General features: G+C 35.8%; 1 protein-coding gene, 1 long non-coding RNA gene and 1 pseudogene across 2 annotated transcripts; all 3 read left to right on the forward strand.

Moving 5' to 3' along the window:
• Positions 1–2,775: 2,775 nt before the first annotated feature.
• Positions 2,776–3,669, forward strand: LOC143616670 (uncharacterized). The gene has a single exon (XM_077089433.1). It carries the CDS (start codon positions 2,776–2,778, stop codon positions 3,667–3,669), a length of 894 nt encoding a protein of 297 aa, XP_076945548.1.
• Positions 3,670–14,315: 10,646 nt separating this feature from the next.
• Positions 14,316–14,800, forward strand: LOC143616672 (uncharacterized). The gene is made up of 3 exons (XR_013150700.1): positions 14,316–14,420; positions 14,486–14,600; positions 14,687–14,800. It is a non-coding gene; the product is annotated as an uncharacterized LOC143616672 (long non-coding RNA).
• A 6,973-nt stretch (positions 14,801–21,773) lies between these two features.
• LOC143616671 (transcription factor MYB102-like) lies at positions 21,774–23,532 on the forward strand (annotated as a pseudogene).
• The last annotated feature ends 1,952 nt before the right edge of the window (positions 23,533–25,484 follow it).

Consider the following 25,484-nt stretch of genomic DNA (forward strand, 5'->3'; position numbering starts at 1 on the left):
TATTATAATAACCAAATAGGCTCTGCATGTAATCTCATATTCTACCATAACGAATTTTGTTATCGAATCAGAGCCTAACAAAAATCGATCCTACTCACAAAAACCTCGACCGACATAATTCCTTACCCTAGTCACCATGACCAGGGGTAAAGAAGAAGAAACAAACAACAATGGAGGGGTCTTAGATCATACCACTCCATATTACATACATGCTTCAGATTATCCCAGACAATTACACGTTAGTGACATCCTAACCAATGGCTATTACAACGACTGGTCCCAAGAGATGCTGAACTTTTTGTTTGCAAAAAATAAAGTCGGCTTCTTTGATGGTACAATCAAAAAACCAGAATCAAACGATCCTACCTACGTGGCTTGGATGAGGCGCAACGTTATGATTAAAGGTTGGCTACACACCACGATGGAGAAAGAAATAAGAACAATTGTGAAGTAGGCTGCATCAGCCCAAGATATTTGGGCAGATCTTGAAGAACGATTCGGGAAAGTTAGTGCGCCACGCGCATACGAATTAGAACAATCTTTGACCATGACAAAGCAATTGCTAATTCAGTTTCAACTGCATAATTGTTAATTCAGTTAGGGTTGAGTTACATCGATCCTGATAGAAAATGGAGGATAGTAAGGTGAGCGGCACGTTCTTGGTGTTTCTGACTTCTTGAGCATAAGGAGGAAAGATATCTTTACTTAACATGTTAGATTACATCATATCATTAATATTATATTAAAAGCCGATTTTAAGATGTTGATAAACCATAACTTATATTTTGAATGCTATTAACAACCTCCCAACACACATCATTGTTCAATTGAAGGCAGCAATCAAACAATCAACTGTTATTCATTATGGTATAATAAAACCCTGCAATTCTTCTCCATGTTTCAATTGAATGTTATTGAACACCCATTCAAGATTATTAACTGCCATGACAAGCCGTTACAACCTTTTTCCCATAATAACTATGACCAAATTTGCAGACATAAGTTCCAACACCACAAAAGCATGTATCTTTTCATTCCATCCCCTTTTCTCGACGCATACTCTTTTTATCCTTTAACTATGTTACTTGTATAGTTCTACTACTTTATACATGTTATCCTCACTTGCTTCACATGGTTTTCCTTAATTCATAGATAGATGTCTTCTGTATACTACCATTTTTTAAAAGATAACACAATTTGTTCTAGCCCAGATTACTCTTTGATATTTGCTCCAGCTCACATTCCATATCGGCTATTTTCCATAGTTATTGCTAACTTGATTTATTAATTGTTTTGCTCCCTTAATTGTAGCATATTTGTAGTATATAGCCAAATAGGATCTGCATGTAATCTCATCTTTTACCACAACGAATTTTGTTATGGTATCAGAGCCTAATAAAAATCGATCCTACTCATAAAAATCTCGACCGACATAATTCCTTACCCTAGTCGCCATGACTAGTGGAAGGAAGAAGAAACAAACAACAATGGAGGGGTCTCAGATCACACCTCTCCATGTTAAACACATGCTTCAGATAATCCCAGACAATTACACATCAGTGACATCCTAACCGATGGCTATTACAACGACTGGTCCCAAGAGATGCTGAATTTTTTGTTTGCAAAAAACAAAGTCGGCTTCATTGATCGGACGATTAAGAAACCAGAATCAAACGATATTACCTACATGGCGTGGATGAGATGCGACGTTGTTATTAAAGGTTGGCTACACACCGCGATGGAGAAAGAAATAAGAACAAGTGTGAAGTACGCTGCATCAGCCCAAGATATTTGGGCAGATCTTGAAGAACGATTCGGGAAAGTTAGTGCACCACGCGCATACGAATTAAAACAATCTTTGACCGTGACAAAGCAATTGCTAATCCAGTTTCAACTGCATAATTGTTAATTCAGTTAGGGTTGAGTTACATCGATCCTGATAGAAAATGGAGGATAGTAAGGTGAGCGGCATGTTCCTGGTATTTCTGACTTCTTGAGCATAAGGAGGAAAGTTATCTTTACTCAACATGTTAGATTCCATCATATCATTAATATTATATTAAAAGACGATTTTAAGATGTTGATCAACCATAATTATATATTGAATGCTATTAACAACCTCCCAACACAAATCATTGTGCAATTAAAGGCATCAATCAACCAATCAGCCGTTACTAATTATGGTATAATAAAACCCTGCAATTCATGTCCATGTTTCAATCAATTGAATGTTATTGAATACCCACTGAAGATTATTAACTGCCATGACAAGCCTTTACAAACTTTTTCCTATAATAACTATGACCAAAGTTTGAAGACACAGGTTCCAAAACCACAAAAACATGTATCTTTTCATTCCATCACCTTTTCTCTACGCATACTCTTTTTATCCTTTAACTATGTTACTTGTATAGTTCTACTACTTTATACATGTTATCCTCACTTGCTTCACATGGTTTTCCTTAATTCATAGATAGATGTCTTCTATATACTACCATTTTTTAAAAGGTAACACAATTTGCTCTAGCCCGTATTGCTCCTTGATATTTGCTCCAGCTCACATTCCATATCGGCTATTTTCCATAGTTATTGCTATCTTGATTTACTTATTGTTTTGCTCCCTTAATTGTAGCATATTTGTATTATATAGCCAAATTGGCTCTGCATGTAATCTCATCTTTTTCCATAACGAATTTTGTTCTGGTATCAGAGCCTAACAAAAATCGATCCTACTCATAAAAATCTTGAACGACATAATTCCTTACCCTAGTCGCCATGACCAGCGGTAAAGAAGAAGAAACAAACAACAATGGAGGGGTCTTAGATCACACCTCTCCATATTACATACATGCTTCAGATTATCCCAAACAATTACCCGTCAATGACATCCTAACCGATGGCTATTACAATGACTGGTCCCAAGAGATGCTGAATTTTTTGTTTGCAAAAAACAAAGTTGGCTTCATTGATAGGACGATCAAGAAACCAGAATCAAACGATCCTACCTGCATGGCTTGGATGAGGTGCGACGTTATTATTCTACACAACGTGATGGAGAAAGAAATAAGAAAGAGTGTGAAGTACGCTGCATCAGCCCAAGATATTTGGGCAGATCTTAAAGAACGATTCGGGAAAGTTAGTGCGCCACGCGCATACGAATTAAAACAATCTTTGACCAAGACAAAGCAAGAAGGGGCTTCCATTTCCACTTACTTCACAAAACTTCGATCCCTTTGGGATGAAATTGAATCCGTGTTCCCGATACCTACATGCACCTTTATTGGTAGTACGTATGGTATTGGAAAAAAGCTTTTCGATTTTAAACAAAAAGAAAGGTTCTATGAGTTTTTGCTTGGCTTAGGCACCGAATGTGGTACCATACGAACCCAAATATTAGCCATGCAACCGACACCGACGCTCGGAGCAGCCTATCATATGGTGTATGATGACAAACAACAAAAGGTTGTCTCCGGTTTTAGGCGCATCGCCAATGATTCCGCTGCGTTCCATGCTTTTGTGCCAAAGAAGCGAGACCTGAACATGCCAAACAAAATCGTTCAAAACGATCAAAAAATTAGTGCGGGTAATCGGTTGGAACATTGTGATCACTGTGGAAAGGATGGGCATAACAAGGATGGTTGTTTTAAGCTTGTCGGGTACCCGGAGTGATGGCCAGGTAAAGGGAAACAAGAAAAGGAGAAGCCGAGGACTGCTTATGTTGAGGGGGTGACAAGTCAACTTCCGGGCTTAACCAACGAGCAGTATCAACAATTTATAAAAATCTTTGGTAATATGACACCCACCACCAAAGATCAAAATCCTTTGTCTGCAAACATGAAAGACAATATAAGTCCGGAAGGGCTTGACTTCGAGGACATTGATTGGAGTGGGTGATTGCAAGAAAGGTCTATACAAGATGCGGATGGTTCAAGACAAAAGAAAAGTGATGATGACAACGGTTGATACTTGGCACAACAGATTAGGCCATGCCTCAAACTCTAAACTTGCTTATATTGATTTTCTTAATAGTTTTTATTTGAAAACTAAAGACGTTTGTGATTCTTGTGTTAAGGCTAAGTTTGCCGGATTACCTTTTCCTATTAGTATTATTAAAATAAGTGCTTGTTTTGACTTGTTGCATTGTGATATTTGGGGAAAATACTGCACGCCTACCCTCACACAAGCAAGCTATTTTTTAACAATAGTAGACAACTATAGTAGAGCCGTATGGGTTTTTCTACTCAACCACAAAAACGAGGCTAGTACTTGTCTCGTAGATTTTCACAAAATGGTCCAAACTCAATTTGAGAAAAATATAAAAAGAATTCGATGTGATAATGGCGGGGAGTTCATATCAAGTTACATAAAAAAATTTTATGCAAAAGAGGGAATTGTTTTGGAAACCACTTATCCACACACACCCCAACAAAACGGTGTTGTGGAACGAAAACATAGACATCTTTTGGAAATTGCCCGAGCCTTAAGGTATGAGGCAAATTTACCAACACGTTTTTGGGGAGAGTGTGTTCTTACTGCCACATACATCATAAACCGTTTGCCATCGGAAGTAATTGAAAATAAAACTCCCTATGAGCTTCTATTCGGTCCAAAACCCCAATATGATCATATGAGGGTATTTGGTTGTCTAGCTTATTATAAAAGCACGGAAACAAGGCGAGACAAGTTTGAAGAACGGGGAAACCAGGGGTTTTTAGGGTACCCACGTGGTACAAAAGGGTACAAAGTTTATGACATTAAAAATAAGAAAACTATAACATTAAGAGATGTGAAATTCTTTGAAAATATGCTCCCTTTTGCTACTGATCCTACAGAGGATTAGGAGATTTTCATTCCACCAAAATGGTGGGATACGGCCTATGAAACATACACCCAAGACACTGGCCCTACTGTCAATAATGAAGAGGATGAACTTGAAACAAATGGTGGTTCAGATCCCATTCACAAGAATATGAAGTGGGCCATGAAAATTCTAACCAAACTGACCAAACAAATGTTTTGGTCCTAGAGACCCCCACTCACATACAAAGCCAAATCTCACAATGTCCACATACTACTCAAGTGGACCAGTTTCAATAAGAAACAATTGAGCTAGAATGTGATACATCAAACCAAACTACCAGTTCCGAACAAGAGGTTATTAAGCTAGAAAATTTATAACCTCAAAAAGAAAAAAGAAGCCGATCTCGACCAAAGCATCTCAATGACTACGAAGTACGATTACCCCCATCTATAGACCATGAGTAATCTACCTCCAATCAGCAGTCCTCGACGGTACACCCCTTAGCCCATTATATTTCTTATGATAAATTTACTAATAAACACAAAGCTTTTTTGTCGGCCATTACTAGTAATAGTGAGCCGAAACATTTTAATCAGGTAATTAAAAATCCGATGTGGAGGGAAGCCATGAAAAAAAAATTCAAGCCCTTGAAGAAAATGGAACTTGGGCGCTTGAAGCGTTACCGGAAGGAAGACGAGTGATAGACTCAAAATGGGTTTACAAGATAAAGTACAAACCGAATGGCTACATGGAAAGGCTTGCCTTGTAGCTAAAGGTTTCACACAAATGGAGGGTATTGACTTTCACGAAACCTTTGCACCCATAGCCAAATTGGTCACTGTACGAAGTTTTTTATCTGTGGCCGTAAAGAAGGGATGGCACATCCATCAACTCGACGTCAACAACGCCTTCCTACATAGAGATTTATGTGAGGACGTTTACATGAAGATACCTCAAGGGTTTAGAAAGCAAGATGACAATCGGATTTGCAAGCTAAAGAAATCACTTTATGGGCTCAAACAAGCATCAAGGAATTGGTATAAAAAATTTACCACTTCCTTGATTGACATAAATTTCAAACAAACCGAGGCCGATCCTTCCCTATTCATATACAAGACTAGTGATGTGTTCATAGCCGCACTCATTTACGTTGATGATGCTGCCATTGTTGGTAACAACTCCCATAAAATCCAAGAAATCAAGACACTCCTTGACAAGAAGTTTAGCATCAAGGATTGAGAGCCACTAAAATTCTTTCTTGGAATTGAAGTGTCACGCACCAAGGAAGGATTGGTATTAAGCCAACGAAAATACACCGTTAACATTTTGGAAGACACAGGAATGATGGGTTGCCATCCAAGTCCATTTCCGATGGAACAAACCTTGAAGTTAGATAAATGTGAGGAAGAGCCGCGGGTCGACGACGGAAATCAATACCGAAGATTAATTGGTAGACTTCTTTATTTACAAGCTACGAGACCTGACATCACTTACGCTGTTAACGTTTTGAGTCAATTCGTTGGAGATCCAAGGCAAATTCATATGGATGCCGCTAATTGTGTTTTACGATACCTTAAAACCACCCCGGGTCAAGGAATTCTTCTGCCAAAAGAAGGAGGTACAAATCTTATGGTTTATTGTGACTCTGACCGGTTAGGTTGCCCATTTACCAGACGGTCACGGACAAGATACTTACTTCTTTTCGGAGGTGCAACCATATCTTGGAAATCAAAAAAATAGTCTATCGTATTCGGTCATCGACCGAAGCCGAATACCATGCCATGGAAACCGTGGTCGGTGAAATCTTGTGGATGAGATGGTTCCTAAGTGAACTCGAAACGCCACCTACTGGACCTACTCAATTATTTTATAATAATCAAGCCGGTCACCACATAGCCACTAATCCAGTTTTCCATGAACGAAAAAAATTTGTATTAATGGATTGCTACTTCATCAGAGAGCGGGTCGACTCTAACAAAAATATCCCTGTACGAGTATCTACAAAGATGCAATTAGCCTATGTTTTAACGAAACCATTGGGCACACAAGACTTCCGCAAACTTCTCAACAAGTTGGGCATGAAGGATCTCCACGCTCCAACTTGAAGGGGAGTAAAAGATAACACAATTTGCTCCAACCCATATTACTCTTTGATTTGCTCCAGCTCACATTCCATATCGGCTATTTTCCATAGTTATTGCTATCTTGATTTACTAATTGATTTGCTCCCTTAATTGTAGCATATTTGTATTATATAGCCAAAGAGGCTCTGCATGTAATCTCATCTTTTACCATAACGAATTTTGTTATTTTTAACGACAGACTTAAGTTTCTCCCTCCTTAATTGATTTTGTAGTCTTGTATTATATGGTTATAGGTACATTTTTGTGATTGATCATGTGTTTTCTAATCCAAATTTTCTTCTGTTTTAATTGTTTAAAACTGAATTTTCTTCTGCCAGGTAATACTTTGGAATGTAGTTTGTGGGTGTAACACTTCTTGCTTAGACAGTTATTCAAAAGAAGATGAGGTCCATGTTTGAGATCGCCAGTATGAAGCTGTTGCTAATCTTCTTTTTTTTTTCTTTCTTTAAAAAGATCTACAAACCATCAAATTATGTGGAATTCTATTCATATGCATTTCGATACGGCCTAACAATTACATGTTTGATTGCATCAGATCATTAATATTATCTTAAAAGCCGATTTTAAGATGTTGATCAATTGAAAATGCTCCCTACGCACATCATTGTGCAATCAAAGCCAGCAAGTGTAATAAAAGCGTGCAATTCATCACCATGTTCCAATCAATTGAATGTTATTGAACACCCATTCAAGATTATTAATTGCCACGATGAGCCATTACAACGTTTCTCCTATAATAACTTTGACCAAAGCTTCCAGTCATAGGTTCCAACACCACAAAAGCAGGTATGTTTTCATTCCATCCACTTTTCGTTACGCATACTCTTTTTATCCTTTAACTATGTTACTTGTATAGTTCTACTACTTCATATATGTTATCTGCACTTGCTTACTATAAGACTTGAATCCAACTGTTTGTCGACATATCACAATTGCGCCCAGCTAACAAAATATAATCAAATTCCACCACAAATTAAAATCCAGAGCCAAATTACATGCCAAATTATGTAATTAATTAATATGATTAGAACACCTATACTAAAAGCTTAAACAAATACTAGATTCAAAACTCTAAAACGACTATAAACGAAAAATAAACAAAATGCAAAAAACCACTAGGGATGCAAATGAATTATGCCGCTCACGAGTTACTCTAAATCGTATAAAAAAAAATCTCTAAATTAATGATAAATCTTGCATTCCATAACTATGTTAGTTAACTTCAACTCACTGCCACATGTTCCGTCATTTTAAAAAGTAGTACGATATGAATATTGGTGACTTAGTTTCAATTCATTTCCTATTTGTAAATGTATTGTAATTTAACATCACAAATTGAAGTATACTTATCCATTGTCCTTGTAAAACTGTCAATATATCTACAATCATATTAAAATAGTCAATTTCTTGCCACAAAATAGTAGGAAAATCTGTTGACTATAAAAGTCTACATTTTTGGCAACTTCCGAATTTATTAAAATTGTTTTTAATTTCAGTTTTTTTTTTAAGTGTTTCTTGTTATGGAAAACTGCACTGCAACAACAACGATCCAATAAAGGCGTACACTTTAAAGCTAAACCTAAATTTCTATGCCAAACCACATACTACCAACCAACAACACACCAAAAGAGTTATCATCTTCATGACAGATTAATTATTGTTGATATTTGTACATTATGAATTTTTGTTTTGAGAAACTCATAAACCAATTGAAGTATCCTGTCACCTAATATGAAATTTACATGTTACATCTGAGCAAGTCGACAATGAAATCCCGCCGTCTGACATTTTTAAAAAACACAGCGGCATCCGACGCTTTTAAAAGAATATAAATTGTTAGAAAGGGGGACACACCTGTCAGTCGGCCTGAAACAGGGACCGGAGGAACCCCGTTGGCTCCTACAGATTTGGCGATAATATGATAGGTGGCATAATCTAGTTGGCTAAAATCCCCATCGACTTAATGATTAAAAGCCATAGATGCGCTGGATTTAGTATGGACATTTTTGGAAAAGGTTGGCCAACTGAACATGTTGTGATTTTGACCCGTAAATGGACATTTTGGTCATTTTCCCTTTGTTTAGGGTTCAAATTATAAGGAATATAAATCTCAATTGATACAGTCAAAGCGGTTACACTAATATCAAGGAACAAATTATGCTATTCAATAATTTTCCTTATTTACTTGCACAAATATCTCCTGTACATTCAATTGATGGTTATTGCTCCTGTTGTATATTTTCTATAAATTGGTTGTAAACATTATATAATTTATCAAAAAATATTCAATCATTAACACATATTTTACATGGTAATCAGAGCTCTTCAACTCCTCTGAGTCTTTTTCCGATCCAAAACCACCTTGCTGCCTTCTTCTTTTTTTTTTTTCCCCATACAACAGACACATTATGTCTTCCTCCACCATTATTGAACTTTCAACCCACAACCATTTTCCAATCAAACTAACTACAACCAACTTTCCCTCATGGCGCAAACACGTCCTATCCATGCTCATGGGTCTTGAACTCGAACAATTTGTTGACGGTCGAACCGAACCACCACCAAAACACTTGAAGGAAAACCGAATCCAGCCTATCGTCTCTGGTTTCGCCAAGACAAAATTCTTCTCGAGGCACTTCTTGGAAGTTGCTCGGACACGATTCAACCAATCGTCTCATCTGCTGAGACCTCTAATCAGCTTTTCACACGTCTCACCAACAGCTTTGCTGGTGTCTCACGGTCCCGGACTATCTCCCTTCGATCAAAACTTGCTACAAACAGCAAAGGCACCAAACCTGTAGCAGAATACCTCAACGAGATGAAAGCTATAGCCGATGAATTAGCCTTGGCTCACAAGCCAATTGATGATGATGATCTCATAGTTCACATACTCACCCATCTGGGTGACGAATACAAAGAAATCTCTGCCGCCTTGAAGATTCGAGACACACCGATCACTTTCTCTGATTTCTATGAGAAACTTGTAGATCATGAGCGATCGCTACAAGCCTCTAAACAGGCAACCCTAATCACCACAGTTAACAGCACGTATCGTCACAACAACACAAATGCTGTCTGATACCACCCAAATCGGTCCAACACCTCTGGGCCTCACACCGGACCAGGCCGTTTTTCAAATCGGGCAAATCAATTTGGGTCGCGATCCACTGCTGCTCCAAATGCAATCGGAGGCCAACCGACAAATTATCTTACTAACCGTCATAATTTCTTTTGTCAATTTTGTAGAATTCCAGGACATGACACCAAGGATTGCCGGAAACTTGCTCGGTTTTTGCAAAACAACAACATTGCTATTGCCAAGCCATCCTCAAACCCGCAAGTCAACTATCCATGGCAAGCTCATCAACCTCACTAATGTTTGACACCGGTGCCTCTGATCATGCCGCACCCAACCAAGCCTTCATGCACAACCTCTCCGAATACGGGGGGCCCGACGAGATCGTTCTCGGTAATGGTAATACTCTTCCCATTTCTCACATTGGTCACTCTTCTATTCCTACATCATCTCGCTCTTTACTACTTCACAATGTCTTACTCGTTCCTAAACTACGTAATCATCTTATTTCGGTTGCTAAGCTTTGCAAAACTAACAACGTTTCTGTTGAATTCTTTCCTTTTCATTTTTTGGTTAAGGATCTTCGCACGGGGGCGCACCTAATGCGGGGAGTGAACATCAATGATGTCTACTATGCAACACCCAACCCTCGACATTCTCCCATGCAAGTTAATTTAAGCACCAAGACATCTAGCTCTCTCCTTTCGTGGCATCACAAATTTGGACACCCATCTATTCAAGTTCTAAAGCGCCTACTAAATAAATTAGGACCTGTTTACAATAATATGCCCGCTAGTTATTTTCATTGTGATGCATGTTCGTTAAATAAAAGTCATAAATTACCCTTTGGTGAAAACTCTTTTACTGTGTCTAAACTGCTTGAACTTGTTTACACGGATGTTTGGGGACCGGTTCAAACCTCAAATGATGGATATTCCTATTATGTACTTTTTGTCGATTTTTACTCTAAGTACACTTGGCTATATCCCATTAAAAAGAAATCGGACGTTTCTATATTGTTTCCACAATTTAAAACACTAGTTGAAAATTCTTTCGTACACCACTAGTGTCACTTTTTTCGGATAATGGAGGTGAATACATAGGACTTACTTCCTATCTTCAACAAAATGGTATTTCTCATTTTACTACCCCTCCACACACTCCGGAACAAAACGGAGTCGTGGAACGCCGACATCGACATATCATTGAAACCGGGCTTTCTCTCCTTTATCATGCTAATCTACCACTCACGTTTTGGTCTCACGCGTTTCAAACCGCGGTCTATCTCATAAATCGACTTCCCACAAAAATACTAAATTTCTTGTCACCTTTTGAACAATTATACAAATCCACACCTACCTACACCAAACTTAAACCCTTTGGTTGTTTGTGTTTTCCATGGCTCCGTCCATATGCTAAATCGAAGCTTCACCCTCGCTCATCAAAATGTATTTTTCTTGGTTACTCACCCTCAAAATCCGCCTATAAGTGTTATGACCCCTCTTCTCATCGTCTATATCACTCCCGCCATGTTGAATTTGTTGACCACAGTTTCCCATTCAACACTCAAAATACTGATCAAAGTCCTCTACCCACTCCTGCCAACTTCCTTTCTACTATTTATAAAAGAAAACCACCTTCTCCAAACAACACCTCATCTCCTTCTAGAACTAGTTCTACCTCCATGCAATCCCCACGTCAAATAAACCCTTCTGTCCCATCAACCCACTCCCAACAACCAAACACCTCACACTTCCCCATCAATCCCTCTTCTACTTCCTCATCTACTTCAAGCCAACATATTTCTTCACCCACCAACTCTTCAATCAACTCTTCACCATACACATCCGACCCCACATCAAATTCACCTACTACCGCACCCACATCCCCATCTGACTCCAATACTATTCCAGCCGAAAGCCAAACTTCATCCACACCTGAATCCAATCTCATTCCAACCGATAGCCAATCACCACCCTCCACGACCGCCACTCCCACAACCGAAACCACTTCTTCTTCCCCTACTGCTCCCTCTCGGCCTCAACGAATTAGAAAACCGAACCCAAAATATTACAATTCTCATACTGTTAACAACACTACTCTCCACCCTCTTCCACCCACACTTGAACCTACAACTCACAACCAAGCATCTAAGGACCCACAATGGCGTGCTGCTATGGACTCCGAGTTCAACGTGCTACTTCAAAACCAAAAATGGGAACTTGTTCCCGCTACATCCGATAAACCAATTGGTTGCAAATGGGTCTTTAGAATTAAACGTAATCCAGACGGCTCTATTACAAAATACAAAGCCCGTCTTGTAGCGAAAGGGTTCCTCCAACAACATGGAAAGGACTACTTCGATACCTTTAGTCCCGTCACTAAACCAATCACCATTCGGACTATTCTCTCCATTGCACTTACCAAAAATTGGCCACTACGTCAATTGGATGTCAATAACGCCTTCCTTCATGGAACACTTCATGAAGATGTCTTCATGATTCAGCCACCAGGCTATGTTAATCCACAATACCCCAATCACATTTGTAAGCTCAAAAAGTCCTTGTACGGCTTAAAACAAGCACCACGTGCTTGGTATATAGAACTTGCAAACTTTCTTCTTCGCTTTGGATTTTAAAAATCCTTATCCGATGCCTCTCTTTTTATCTACAAACATCAAGATATCATTTGTTATTTCATGGTTTATGTAGATGATATAGTTCTTACGGGCAACAACTCACAATTCCTTGAGCATTTTATCGAGGCTTTAAGCCGCAAATTCTCTATCAAGGATCTTGGTATGCTCCATCACTTTCTAGGTGTTGAAGTCATTCCCACACCAAAGGGTCTTTTTCTATCACAACATCACTACATCCAAGACATTTTGCATCAGTTTAAAATGGATGGAGCAAAAGATGTTACCACCCCCACTTAGCGCCACTGAACTTTTATCCGCCTCTGACTCCTCTCCTACGGTCGATGTAACACCATATCGGAAACTCGTAGGATCACTTCAATATCTGGCATTCACTCGCCCGGATATTTCTTTCGCCATTAATAAACTCTCCCAATTTATGCACCACCCACGCCAAACACATTGGCAGGCCCTCAAACGTGTCCTCCGTTATCTTAAAGGTACCATTCATCATGGCCTTTTTCTAAACCGAAATTCATCGCTTGATCTCTCGGCCTTCTCAGATTCGGATTGGGGCGGTGTACATGACGCTGGTCGGTCTACCACTGCCTACATGCTTTACCTAGGCACTAATATTATTTCATGGAAGTCTACTCGTCAAAAGTCGGTTTCACGCTCCTCAACCGAAGCCGAATATAAAGCTCTAGCAAACGCTGCAGCGGAAATCACTTGGACTAAGAATTTATTGCATGAACTTGGCTTTACTTCAACAACGCCTCCAACACTGTTTTGTGACAACTCTGGTGCTACGTATCTTTGCGCCAATCCCGTATACCATTCACGAATGAAACATATAGCACTTGATTATCACTTTGTTAGAGAACAAATTGCGGCTGGACAGTTACGGGTTCTTCATATTAGCTCTCAAGATCAATTAGCGGACATGCTCACCAAACCTTTAACGAGAGCACCATTTCTTCGTAATCGGTCCAAGATTGGCGTATCCGATGGATCCTCCATCTTGCGGGGGCGTATAAGGAATATAAATCTCAATTGATACAGTCAAAGCGGTTACACTAATATCAAGGAACAAATTATGCTATTCAATAATTTTCCTTATTTACTTGCACAAATATCTCCTGTACATTCAATTGATGGTTATTGCTCCTCTTGTATATTTTCTATAAATTGGTTGTAAACATTATATAATTTATCAAAAAATATTCAATCATTAACACATATTTTACACAAATGACTGATATTTAGGTTTGTTTCCCTTCAGATCTGCCACCAAGTTGAAATTTCTGAATGCTTACAAACGGCCAATACCAAGCATCTACAACAAGATCCTGCAAGAACTAATTGTGCAGCAACATTTAATGAAATACAAAAAGACATACCGTTTATGATCAACTTATGGACGGATACCCGAGTGAAGATGATCGAGAGGCCATATTTCAAGCATACATTAAGGCACTAAACGAGGATCCGCAACAATACAGGTCCATCACTGAAGGGCTTTCATATTTGAATGATTTTTTACATTAAGACTGAGCAAAAGTTTCCATGAACTGCAGTGCTGATGCACAGGCGCTCAAAACTCTAGTTCTTTGGTCGATTTTTCATCAAAAACAGCAGAAGTTGAGGATATTTCAGAGAGAGCAGGGGGTAATGGAAGTTTTTAGTTACAGTCGGTTCTTTGCTGTTGGTTTGTTTCGCCTTTTGGAGTTGGCAAATGCAACAGACCCCACCATTTTGGAGAAGGTAATACACATTTTTAACAAAAGTTATCTGAAAACCATGTTTATAACTTGTTATTGGGATTCCAGCTTTGTGCAGCACAAACATAAACAAAAAGAGTGTTGATCGGGACCTTGATGTTTATCGCAACCTACTCACAAAGCTTGTTCAAGCAAAATAATTATTAAAAGAATATGTTGAGAGGTATTTCATTTTAATTTGTGATTGTGAATATTTAAATGATCAAGGATTGAGCTTTTATAAATTATAATATACTTTTTTTCTTTTAGGGAGAAGAACAAGCGAGAAGAAAGAAGTGAACCTCAAAAGGCTAGTGAAGCAGTTAAGAACTGCTTAGCGGAAAACTTATACATCAGAAAGTAGTTAACAGAATCTTTTGAAGCTTTGTTAAGTGTATATTGAGCCATTATATTTCCTTTTTTTACAATGTTTTTTGATATATCTGTGAACAAGACGATAAGCATTCGTTATACATATTCAAGCTCGTGACTCGGCAGGTACTTGAGGTATGTGTGCCTTCCATCATGTGAAAAGATAGCCATAAACTCTTCAGGTAAATGTTAGATATTGATATTCACTTGGGCCTTCACAATCTCACATATTTGATCAACTGCGCCTGATGCCAGTTGCAAGTTTTAGCTGATAAAATAAATTTTTCAGTTTTTTGTACTTGCATTGACCTGCAAAAACTTGTAATATTTAGAAAATGAATATAGCCGTCTAAGTTCATATTTCAATTGAAGCAAATAAAAATTAACCTAGAGTGAGTGCCATGGGTATTATTTACCATGTGGATGGAGTACTTACTATATTCAATTAAATTCAAACATCTACATTTCCATGTTCTACCGAGCTCCACCGTTTGAACATTATGATATGAGTCGTATAAGTGTCAAGTGACATTGACCAGTAACTATACGAGTTGTGTAACTATTATTTAGTCTTGATAATTTTTATTTAAATTAGTTATTGAAAAATGGTTTAGGGATATGCGAAATGGGAAGGATATACTCTATATACACACACGATGTGTTAGGGATGAAATAGTATATCCTTCCCATTTCGCATATCCCTAAACCATTTTTCAATAACTAATTTAAATAAAAATTATCAAGACTAAATAATAGTTACACAACTCTATATACACACACGATGTGTTAGGGATGAAATAATTACATGAAAAACGGTGATGCAACCAAATAACCTAACTACTACGCCTCATCTTTTCTTTCTAACGCTTATATTTTCTACTAAATAAAGGGGATGAAGCTGTTCAGTATGCTTTTTACATTACACATCTCTCTCTTATACAAGTACTACCAAATAGAAGCATTGAGCGTTTGAAAGAGTTAGAACGTAGTTAAACACGCAATAGGATCCTTTGCAATTGCAACTTTGATACCAGCCATAAAAAATATTGATAAGATATGTCTTTTTGACTTGTGAAGTATTAAGGCATGCCAAAATTTTTTAGGCTATAACTTGTCAAATATCCATTTAAAATTTCATTTCTTGCATGTCTTTAAAGAAAAAAGAAAAACTAGTCACTTTAAATAAAACTTATTACTTGAGAATAGCATAAGAATATCATTTGAGAAGAAAACCGAAATCTTTTCAAACCGTTATTAAAAATTATATCAAATAGAACTCAATTTATTACGGCGCAGCTTGTTACCCCGCTTGTTAACTCTATTGTAATTGGATTCTTTTGTGAAATTATCAATGAATATTTATATAATATGTTGAATAGACTCAGTTTTTTTATTAGAAACAGGATAATATTAAGCGTAACAATGTTCATGTTCTATCCTGAAGCATGAGTATATTAAAAGAAATAATTCCCGCTTAATTGTGTCTTAAATTCGGGTTTATCTTGGTTAAGACCCTAGGTTGTATTAGACACTAGCCTCCCTGGATTAATACCGCAGGGTTGAAATTTCTAATTTATATTAGTTAACTTAATGATATATTCAATCCATGTATACGTGGCAGCGTATCCATCGCTACATGCTTAGCTGCTTAAAATAAAAACCTTGTGTATGATGGTGTGAATTTGTGATTGAGTTGTCTATGTAACAGCAAACAAGGGACATGATCATTCTTAATTAACTAGTGATTAAACTCTAATGGTGTTGATTAAATCTTATATTAATAATATAGATTAGGAGGGGTTATAATATTTGGATAATAAATGGGACACCATTAGTGTTTTAAAAAGTATTCACTTCAATATATCATTGGTTAGGTACTCTCTTCACCTAAAATTTCTAAGCAATATCTGTTGGGTACATATTTTATATTTCTTAGAAGTCTCCATTTCCCAAATATACGAGTGGAAAAGATGGAAACTTTAATGCATGTCTGTTGATGTCAAATGTATTAATTTACTATATTTTCTAATGTCAAAATAAGAAATATATTGTTAAAAACGTATGTCATAGCAAGAACCAGAGGCATGTGGATACCGATGCCAAGGTGTGACTGAATGTCTTCTAGAAACAAATTAGAAAAACATTTAAAAACGTTAACGTGTAATGGCAAGCAAGATGTGCATGGACCTTGGTGTCAAATAGATTTTCTAAAGACATGACTAGTACATACAATATGGTTGATAAGTCTGTACTTCAACGACTTTTGACTTCTGCTCTGCTACTCGTTGTAGTCACTGGTCACATCTTAATCTTGTACTCCAAGAAAACCCAACATCAAGATTACTTGATCCATTTGTCTTTGTGTTTGTTTATAAATAAGTTAGTTAACTAACTAGCAACCTTTAAATTAGAATAAATGATATAAAAATATATATATTTTTTTTAATATTGATCAAAGAAAACGTACCTTAAAAGTTAAAACAATCTTTGTATCCTTCATAGAAGACATAATTGTTAATGTAGCTACACTTTTATTTTAGTACTAAAAAGGGTGAGTTCGTTGGATCAGTGTGTAATACATATTGATAGAGAACAAATTAAAATCAAACAACTGAACAAGAACAATTAAATAAATGAAATAAATATCTTATTATAAGAAACTGAATCAAAATTGAAGAGATGAAGTAAAAGAAGTACGATTGAATATAAAAATATCGAACATACCATTTTTTTTATCTTACCACAGTAGATAAAAAAAATAGTGGTTTGATGTCGCAAATGGCTCATCGGTCTGTTTGGCGGCACCTGAGTGCAGTGGCGGATCCAGAAAAAATTCTCATAGGGGGTCGGAAATTTTGAGGTCGATTGTCTATTGCTGAATCCTTTTTTTTTGGGCATCTTCGGGTCGGGTCAGGTCAGGTCAAGTCACATAAAAATAAGCATAAAACAAAATTAAATTATAAATAAAAAAACAAAATTGCATCAATCGTGAGACGCATTGAGACCACAAGGGCCCAATTCGGTGTACAAAAACGCACCGATTTACATATGCGATAAAAATATGAATAAACTTTATATGTTCGTTATATAAACACAACGACAAAGCTAAAAACTTATATATATAATATTTTTATATAAAATGAAAAGATAAAATAATAAATGACAAATCAAAGTAAAAGAAATCTAGTTAATTCGATAAGAAAAAGAAAATTAAAAAAAAGGTAATGCAGTAAAATACTTTAAATCATTCATCATTTATGACTTATTAGACAACAATAAATAAATTGGAAAAGAATAAGAAAATTTGCAGACAACGACAAATCAATTAATAAAACATTAATTTTATCTACTTCTCTCCCCCATATCCACTTCTCTGTTCCCATGGCCACTGCAACTCAGACTCGCCGGAATTTTTTCCGGTAGTGTTTATTCTTCTCCATTCTAACTTTTCTCCTTCTTTTTTAGCATTTCACAGGAGTCGGTGTCAAAATTTTACAGGGATCGATCAGGATTTTTTTTAACACTAATTATGTTTTTATCACAGGGGTCGGCCGACACCCCTAGTCAAGCTATAGGTCCGCCCCTACCTGAGTGACCACCTTTTTTATTTTTTGTTTTATTTTAATTTAATTTTTTTTCTTTTGTTGTTGTTGTTATTATTATTATGGGGAAAGTGAATACGGTGCTGTTAGCCGTCTAAGCTTACACGTAAAGCCTATCAAAACTACGTAGTTTTGATTGAAATTTCTAAACCCAATTAATTAACTACTTCATAAAATTACTCCCCTGATTCTGTACTTGCTTGTTGATAAACATCATCTTCTTCAATCCTTAGTTTGATCACATAAATAAACACAAGAATTTGTAATTTCAAATATATAAGTTCAATCCAAAAGAAAGTTTTTATGTGCATAGGAAATTAATTTGATTTTGAATTTCAAATCTAGAACTTTAGTTCAATACTTCAAAATCTGAATTGAATGACAAACCTTGAATCTTTTGCTAAGACCACTACCAAATCGGAGAATAAGGTATGACGCAAGTCTTCCAACTAATAATTTCAACAGCACATAAGGTTTTCCAAACGATTACCATCAAATTAATTATTATCAATTGAATAAACAGTTGCTATTAACTATGTAGAATCTAAACTTGTGTGTCAACAGAGATTAGCGAAGAGTGCCCAAATAAATAAACTAAACTTTGATAAATGAATATAGAGTCACTATAAAATTAATTTCAACTATGAACGGACAAGGAAGTGATTTCATGAACTTGCGTGTCAACAAGCAGAGAAGGATAATACGAGCAAATTAGGGGCGCAATTTATGAAGTTGTTTAATTGATTTTAGGGAATTTTTATCAAAACTACATAGTTTTGATGGGTTTCGCGTGTAAGCTTAGACGGCTAACAGCACTGTATTCACTTTCCCCTATTATTATTATTATTACACTGCCGATACCAGCCGAATTTATGTTGGTTCGCGGTTATTATTACTATTTTTGGTTGATCACGTTTTTTTTTCTTGTTTGTTTTTTGTTTTATATATGTTAGTTTGTTGTATTTGGGCTTGAGTTCGCGTTGGGTCACCCTCGCAACACGTTTTTCTATTTTTTTTTTATAATGCCATCACATTTAACTCCAACTGAATTCATGTGGGTTCGTAGCCGTAATGCGCAACTTTTTTTTTTTTCGCCACGAGTTTTGTTGTTGACTCTATTTTTATGTATAGTTTCGGTGTTGAAAAACTACAGCAACAAAATTCGTGTTAGTGCGCCACCGCAACGCGCTCTTTTTAATTTTTTAAATATGTTAACTTGTTGTATTTGGGCATTAATAGATTTTTTTTTTTTTACTTACTACATTATCAGCTCGGCACAACATGCCGGATGTGGACATTCTACACATACCAAATCAAACGATAAAAATAACATGATGAACACCGAAAAGTAGAGAAAGAAAATATACACATGTATCAAAACATAACACAATATAATTTAAGAGAATAGCATATGAAGCAAAGTCTAGACTACATAATATATATAGTAACACATAATACAATGCACGCGGTAATGCATATACTGTACTAAAAATGCGTATGCACCGTATGCATTGATATATGCATTAAGCTAGAAAGAAAATCATATTCATGACATATATATGGGGTGTCTTTCTAGTGGCAAGCTGAAAAGGTTAGAAGAGAGTTTTATTTGAAATCTTATCTTTAAGATTAGGTTGATTATGGATGATATATTCATCTATCCTATGGATAACTGAAAGAGCCTGTCGTGAATCTTATTAGTCTTAACTCTAAGTTATATGAAGGATTACCGACGACAAGTGCCAATAAAAAATTTGTTTAAACAAGCAACAACAATATTTGGACTTTCGGACATCAGTGGTCTCTCAATCATTCGTCGGAAAAAATCTCATTCTTTCCCGTTTAGGCTATCTATCGTAGGTTTACCGCCATGCAACACCATATTTATTTGCCATTCCTTCTTTTTTTTTTTGGTATGTGTTTTTTTTCATCATCGTATATTACCGACATACATGATTCATGATTCGTCGTCGATAATAATGTGTATATTTTAATATTTCTTGTACTTGTACTTTTATAAATATGAGAAAATAAAATAAATACTACAAACATATTTATTTAATATTAAAACACATAAGCATCTAACATAATCTAATTATACTATTAAAGAAAGATGATTTTTTCACGTGACATTATTCTAAGATCTTCACATAGAATGTCACGTAGATTTCATGTGAGCGATTATCTATTTTATCGAACTAATAAATTATGTTATATTTGAAAATCCCAATAAATAAGTTACAGAAATATTATAGATGAATGAATGTATATACAATTTCGTTAAATATCCTATTAGTATGTTATAAGTAAACCTTTGAATATATTTTAACATAATGATTTTAATATTTCTCCTAATCACACGTGTCATCATTATTTATATCTTATTAATTCATAAGGTTTTTAGAGATTTATGAATTGTAAAATTTTGTTTATCATTATTTATATCTTATTAATTCATAAGGTTTGTTAATGTATATTATTAAATTTAAATTTTTTAATTTGTTATATGTTTTTTTAACTACCAGCCCGCATATCACACGGTCTCTATCTTAGTTTAGGCAATATTGGAAAGCTATGCAAAACATGCTTAGACAAATTAAAAGCCTAAATATCAGTCTAATCAATTTGACGGGTTAGATCGTGTAACATGTTTTCTTACAATACTATTTATTTTAGTTAAAGGTTAAAACTAGTTAAGATATTTAATTATAAACACGCCAAAAAAATATTTAAGAGACTTATATGCGTGTAAAATTAATTAGATAGGATTTTCCTGACAAAAACTCCTTCATACAATGTATGTGCTTTATATGTTTAAATTTCAGTAGTAGAACCATTACACATTACATATATTATTTGTAACTTCATTTATTGATAAAAAGTAATTAGATTTCTATATGACATGCGTACGTTGGAGTTGCATCATTGATAGACAGACGAAGCTTATGAGATCCTTCCACTTCAAGTACAAGTACAAGGGAAACAACATTAATCAACGATGTGACATAAGATCACGGAGTATTTGTGTATGTAAAAAGATGAAGAAATTACCTAAACATTTCCGGTAGACAACCTAACAGCCTTTCTTTACCCTCCCTTTTCAACTATTCAAAGGTCAAACAATACAAAAGTCAATCCCATTAACGTGTACTATGTGTTGTGTATAATCAAATTGGAAGAGAGGCAGGCTCCAGAGATCCTTTTCACTTCACAACAATTGCAACATATTTTTCTATATATACATGGAAATAGTCATCTCTCTCTTGGGCCTACCACTTCGGGTTTTTCTTGCAAAAGTCGTCCTTAATTAGTCATTAAGATAAAGTCTACATGTTCGTCAGGATATATCACCAAGTAAACATTTACTAAAAAAACAGCAACAAATGAGAAAGTTATTACAAGCTGAAAATGAGCTCAAGAAAGGGCCTTGGACTGAGGAAGATGATCTCAAGCTCATCCAGTATGTTCAAAAACATGGACCTGGCCAATGGCGTAACCTTCCCAAGAAAGCCGGTAAGCCACCAGGTAGCATATGCATACTATTTCCGGGTTAACTGAATTGTGTTTTACTTGGCAAAAGCTTTGATTATAAATTTATTATAGGGCTTAAAAGATGTGGAAAGAGTTGTCGGCTTCGGTGGTTAAATTACTTGAGGCCTGGTATAAAGAGAGGTAGATTTTCTTTTGAAGAAGAAGAGACTATCATCCAACTTCATAGCGTTCTTGGAAATAAGTAAAGTCTTCTTTTCTCTTTCTGTTTTTTATTTACGAACACACACTCTCTACTTTACATCTTCCTAAAAAAATATTTACTTCAAAGTTTCCTGTTTTGTTGCAATAAAGACTATATGTTTCGTCACCAGTGATTTAAAATATGATTCATTATAACATATGTTCACTAATTTGAGAATTTTTTTTAGATTAGTGGGTGGTTTAGACTCAGCTAAATACTTTAGCTATTTTATACTTAACTAAGTTTGCTATCCATACAAGCGAACTCGATCATGCAATAAATTGTTTTGGAGTTTGTTTCCATAAGGGTTTTTCACAACTTACCTTTTCGCTTACAGTTTCTCACCATACTCTAGAGTTCACTTGTATAGAAGTACAAAAACTTAAAATAAACACCTAATAAATACTTATTTAAATCCAAAAACGCCTAATATACCAATCACAAAATACCTACTTTAATAGTCTATAAAAATTAAAAAGAGATGTTCTTTAACCATTAAGGTTTTCAACAAAAAAATGCCATTTTTGTCTCAAAAGTTTTAAGGACTAATCTTTTCCGTTTCCAATGTGATTGAATACAGATGGTCAGCAATTGCCGCTCGTTTACCTGGAAGAATTGATAACGAAATTAAAAACTACTGGAACACCCACATCCGTTAAAAGCTACTCCATAATGGAATTGATCTGGTGACTCATACTCCTCGTGTAGACTTCTTAGAATATTCATCCATACTGAATTCTGTTAACCTCCAAACTCTAGTAAATCCTCAGGTTCTAAAGCTTCTCACTATCTTAGCATCTTCATCAAAACATGAAAAGCAAGAGTTGTTTCTCAATAACCACATAAACCCTATGAATCCATATCAAAATCATCAACACACCATTTTCAATTTCACTCATTCTAATCTCCAAAGCACCGGCCTTTTAAATCAAAGACACCTCATGCATGCAAATGCTATGCAAAACATTCCAGAGAACTCGGTAAACATGAACGGCGAAAATAGTGAAACCAGTGAAGATATTTTGATGCGTGCATGCTTAACAAGTGATTGTTTTAGTATCCCAAATGACAACAATCAATCTACATCCAGTTTTCAGCCGTCATGTATGGATAATATTATTTCCAGTAGCCAAAATTTCAACTACAAGTCGGTCTTAGACTCACCCATCTCAAATCCTACACCATTAATTCCATCATCAATGTTCATCAATAATAGCAGCACCGAGGATGAGAGAGAAAGCTATTGCAGCATGTTTAACTTAGACATTCATAATAGTATAGAGTTTAATAGTTCCATATAGCTAGTTACGAGATGTATTGTAAATTACATAGATTTGTTGAATGAATCGTATATTTTTATAACTTTAAAATATATACTTAAAGTATTGTTGTTGATGCTATGGCTGTTGTTGTTGTCGTTAGTGGTCGAAGTATTTGAATTATTGATGTAAACTAGACTAAAAGTAATATTTGTCGTTTAGAAGAGGAAAATGACCAAAATAACCATTTGACTTGTCAAAGTCACCATTTTATTTATCAAATTCTGATCTCTCAAAATTGTCTACCTTAAATCCCATCGGCCTGCCAAGTTACTAATCAATATCTGTCAAGATTTTCAACCAACCAGGTAACATCATATTCAAAAGTTTCGTTAAGACGCCTGGAGATTTTAAAATCCATGTGAGACGCCAGGATTTTAACTTAGTCAACTTTAATTGAAAAAAACAAGGGCTATTTATATATCGAAACACTTTCTATTAATTATATAAGTAACAATAATTTTTGTTCCCTAGCATATGATGGTTATAAAAATCTAATTAAGCCTACTAGTTGTTTGAAGTAAATAAAAATTCTTGCGGCTCGCCTATATTTTCTAGGCGCCCGCTTAAATTTTCTAGGTGCCTACTAGATTTTAAAAATCTACATTTTCTAGGCGTCCATCTAGATTCTAAAATACCCATGCGTCACGACTGGATTTTTGACATGTGGCATGACCTGGTTTGTTGAAAATCTAGCTAGTCGGATAATAATTATTAACTTAGTGGTCCATGGGATTTAGGGTGGACGATTTTAGGAAGAGCCAGTTTTAATGGACAAAATGGTAGCTTTGATTAGTTAATTAGACATTTTAATTATTTAAAAAAATATATATTGGTCAAAGTTGTATGTTGATGTTAGAAAGGGGTTAATGTAAATTATTGTCATTAGGTCTTATCGGTTTGTTTCCATTAAACCATTATGTGTGTTACTCTGTGATCTTTATTTAGTCAATTGCATATATGATTTCTGACATGTTAGGTCTCGTTTTTGTATGTTTAGTCTTTTGTATTGGATTGTTTATGTATTTGGGCTTTTAAGCCACTTTTGTATGTATTGTCATTTGTAAACAAGCCCTTTGGGCAAGTGATATGACATGTTTCTCATGCATGCTTCTCTATAAATTGAGAGTATACCATGAGAAGAAAGAACCTTTTGCCAAAATCTCATTTTACTAACTTACTTTTACTCTAGTTCTCTTTCTCTCACTCGTATCTCTCTCTCTCTACCCGAAAATAATCTCAAGATCCGAGACCAACAAGGTGACTTGGTGTGATTTCCGCTAGCACCAAGTTTGGTTGATCCAAGAATAGTTGTTAGATCCACCCACGTTTTGGGACCTACATTTGTTATCAGAGCTTCGGCTCACAAGTTGAGATTCTTGGATCACAAACTTGGGCTTTGATCTTGAGAAAGTTAAAGACAAAGTGTTCTTGCAAGAAAAATACAAAAATACAAAAAGAATCAGCTTCAAAGTTCATAAAAATGACCTAGAAGGTGTTCTTGGTAGAAATAACAAGTATACAAGCTCTAGATCTAAAAGAATTGGGTTTAAAGGTGTTAAAATTAAAATTTCGGGTTTAAAAGTTGTTAAAACTGATAAGTTAAAAATTTCGCATCGCTTTATCTTGGGTTGGTATACCAACTTTTGACCAAAACTGACAAGTTAGGTGGAACAGATCCCAAGAAAGATTGTTTCTGGAAGCTTTGAAAATTTCTCTTCGCATAAAGACTTTTTCGTTCGCGTAAACCCACTTCGCTTCACATAGGGTTTTCGCATCGCATAGGGTTTTTCGCTTCGCAAAGGATCTTTTTGCTTCATTGTTCATTTTTTCGCTTCGCGTAACTTTTTCACTTCGCACAGTTGTTTCGCTTCGCACCAAAACCATTTCGCTTCGCACAATTTGTTTCGCTTCGCATCAAAACCATTTCGCATTGCACTGAAGTTTTTCGCTTCGCTTGGCATAAAACTTTTTCGCTTCGCATAACTTGTTTCACGCAAAATTCTTGTCTGACTTAAGATTTCAACTGTTTAAGGAACTGT

The sequence above is a fragment of the Bidens hawaiensis genome, unplaced genomic scaffold (genome assembly GCF_021521415.1).
Source record: "Bidens hawaiensis isolate Kalapana, Puna unplaced genomic scaffold, B.hawaiensis_p1.1 tig00048818_1, whole genome shotgun sequence".
NCBI lineage: Eukaryota > Viridiplantae > Streptophyta > Magnoliopsida > Asterales > Asteraceae > Bidens > Bidens hawaiensis.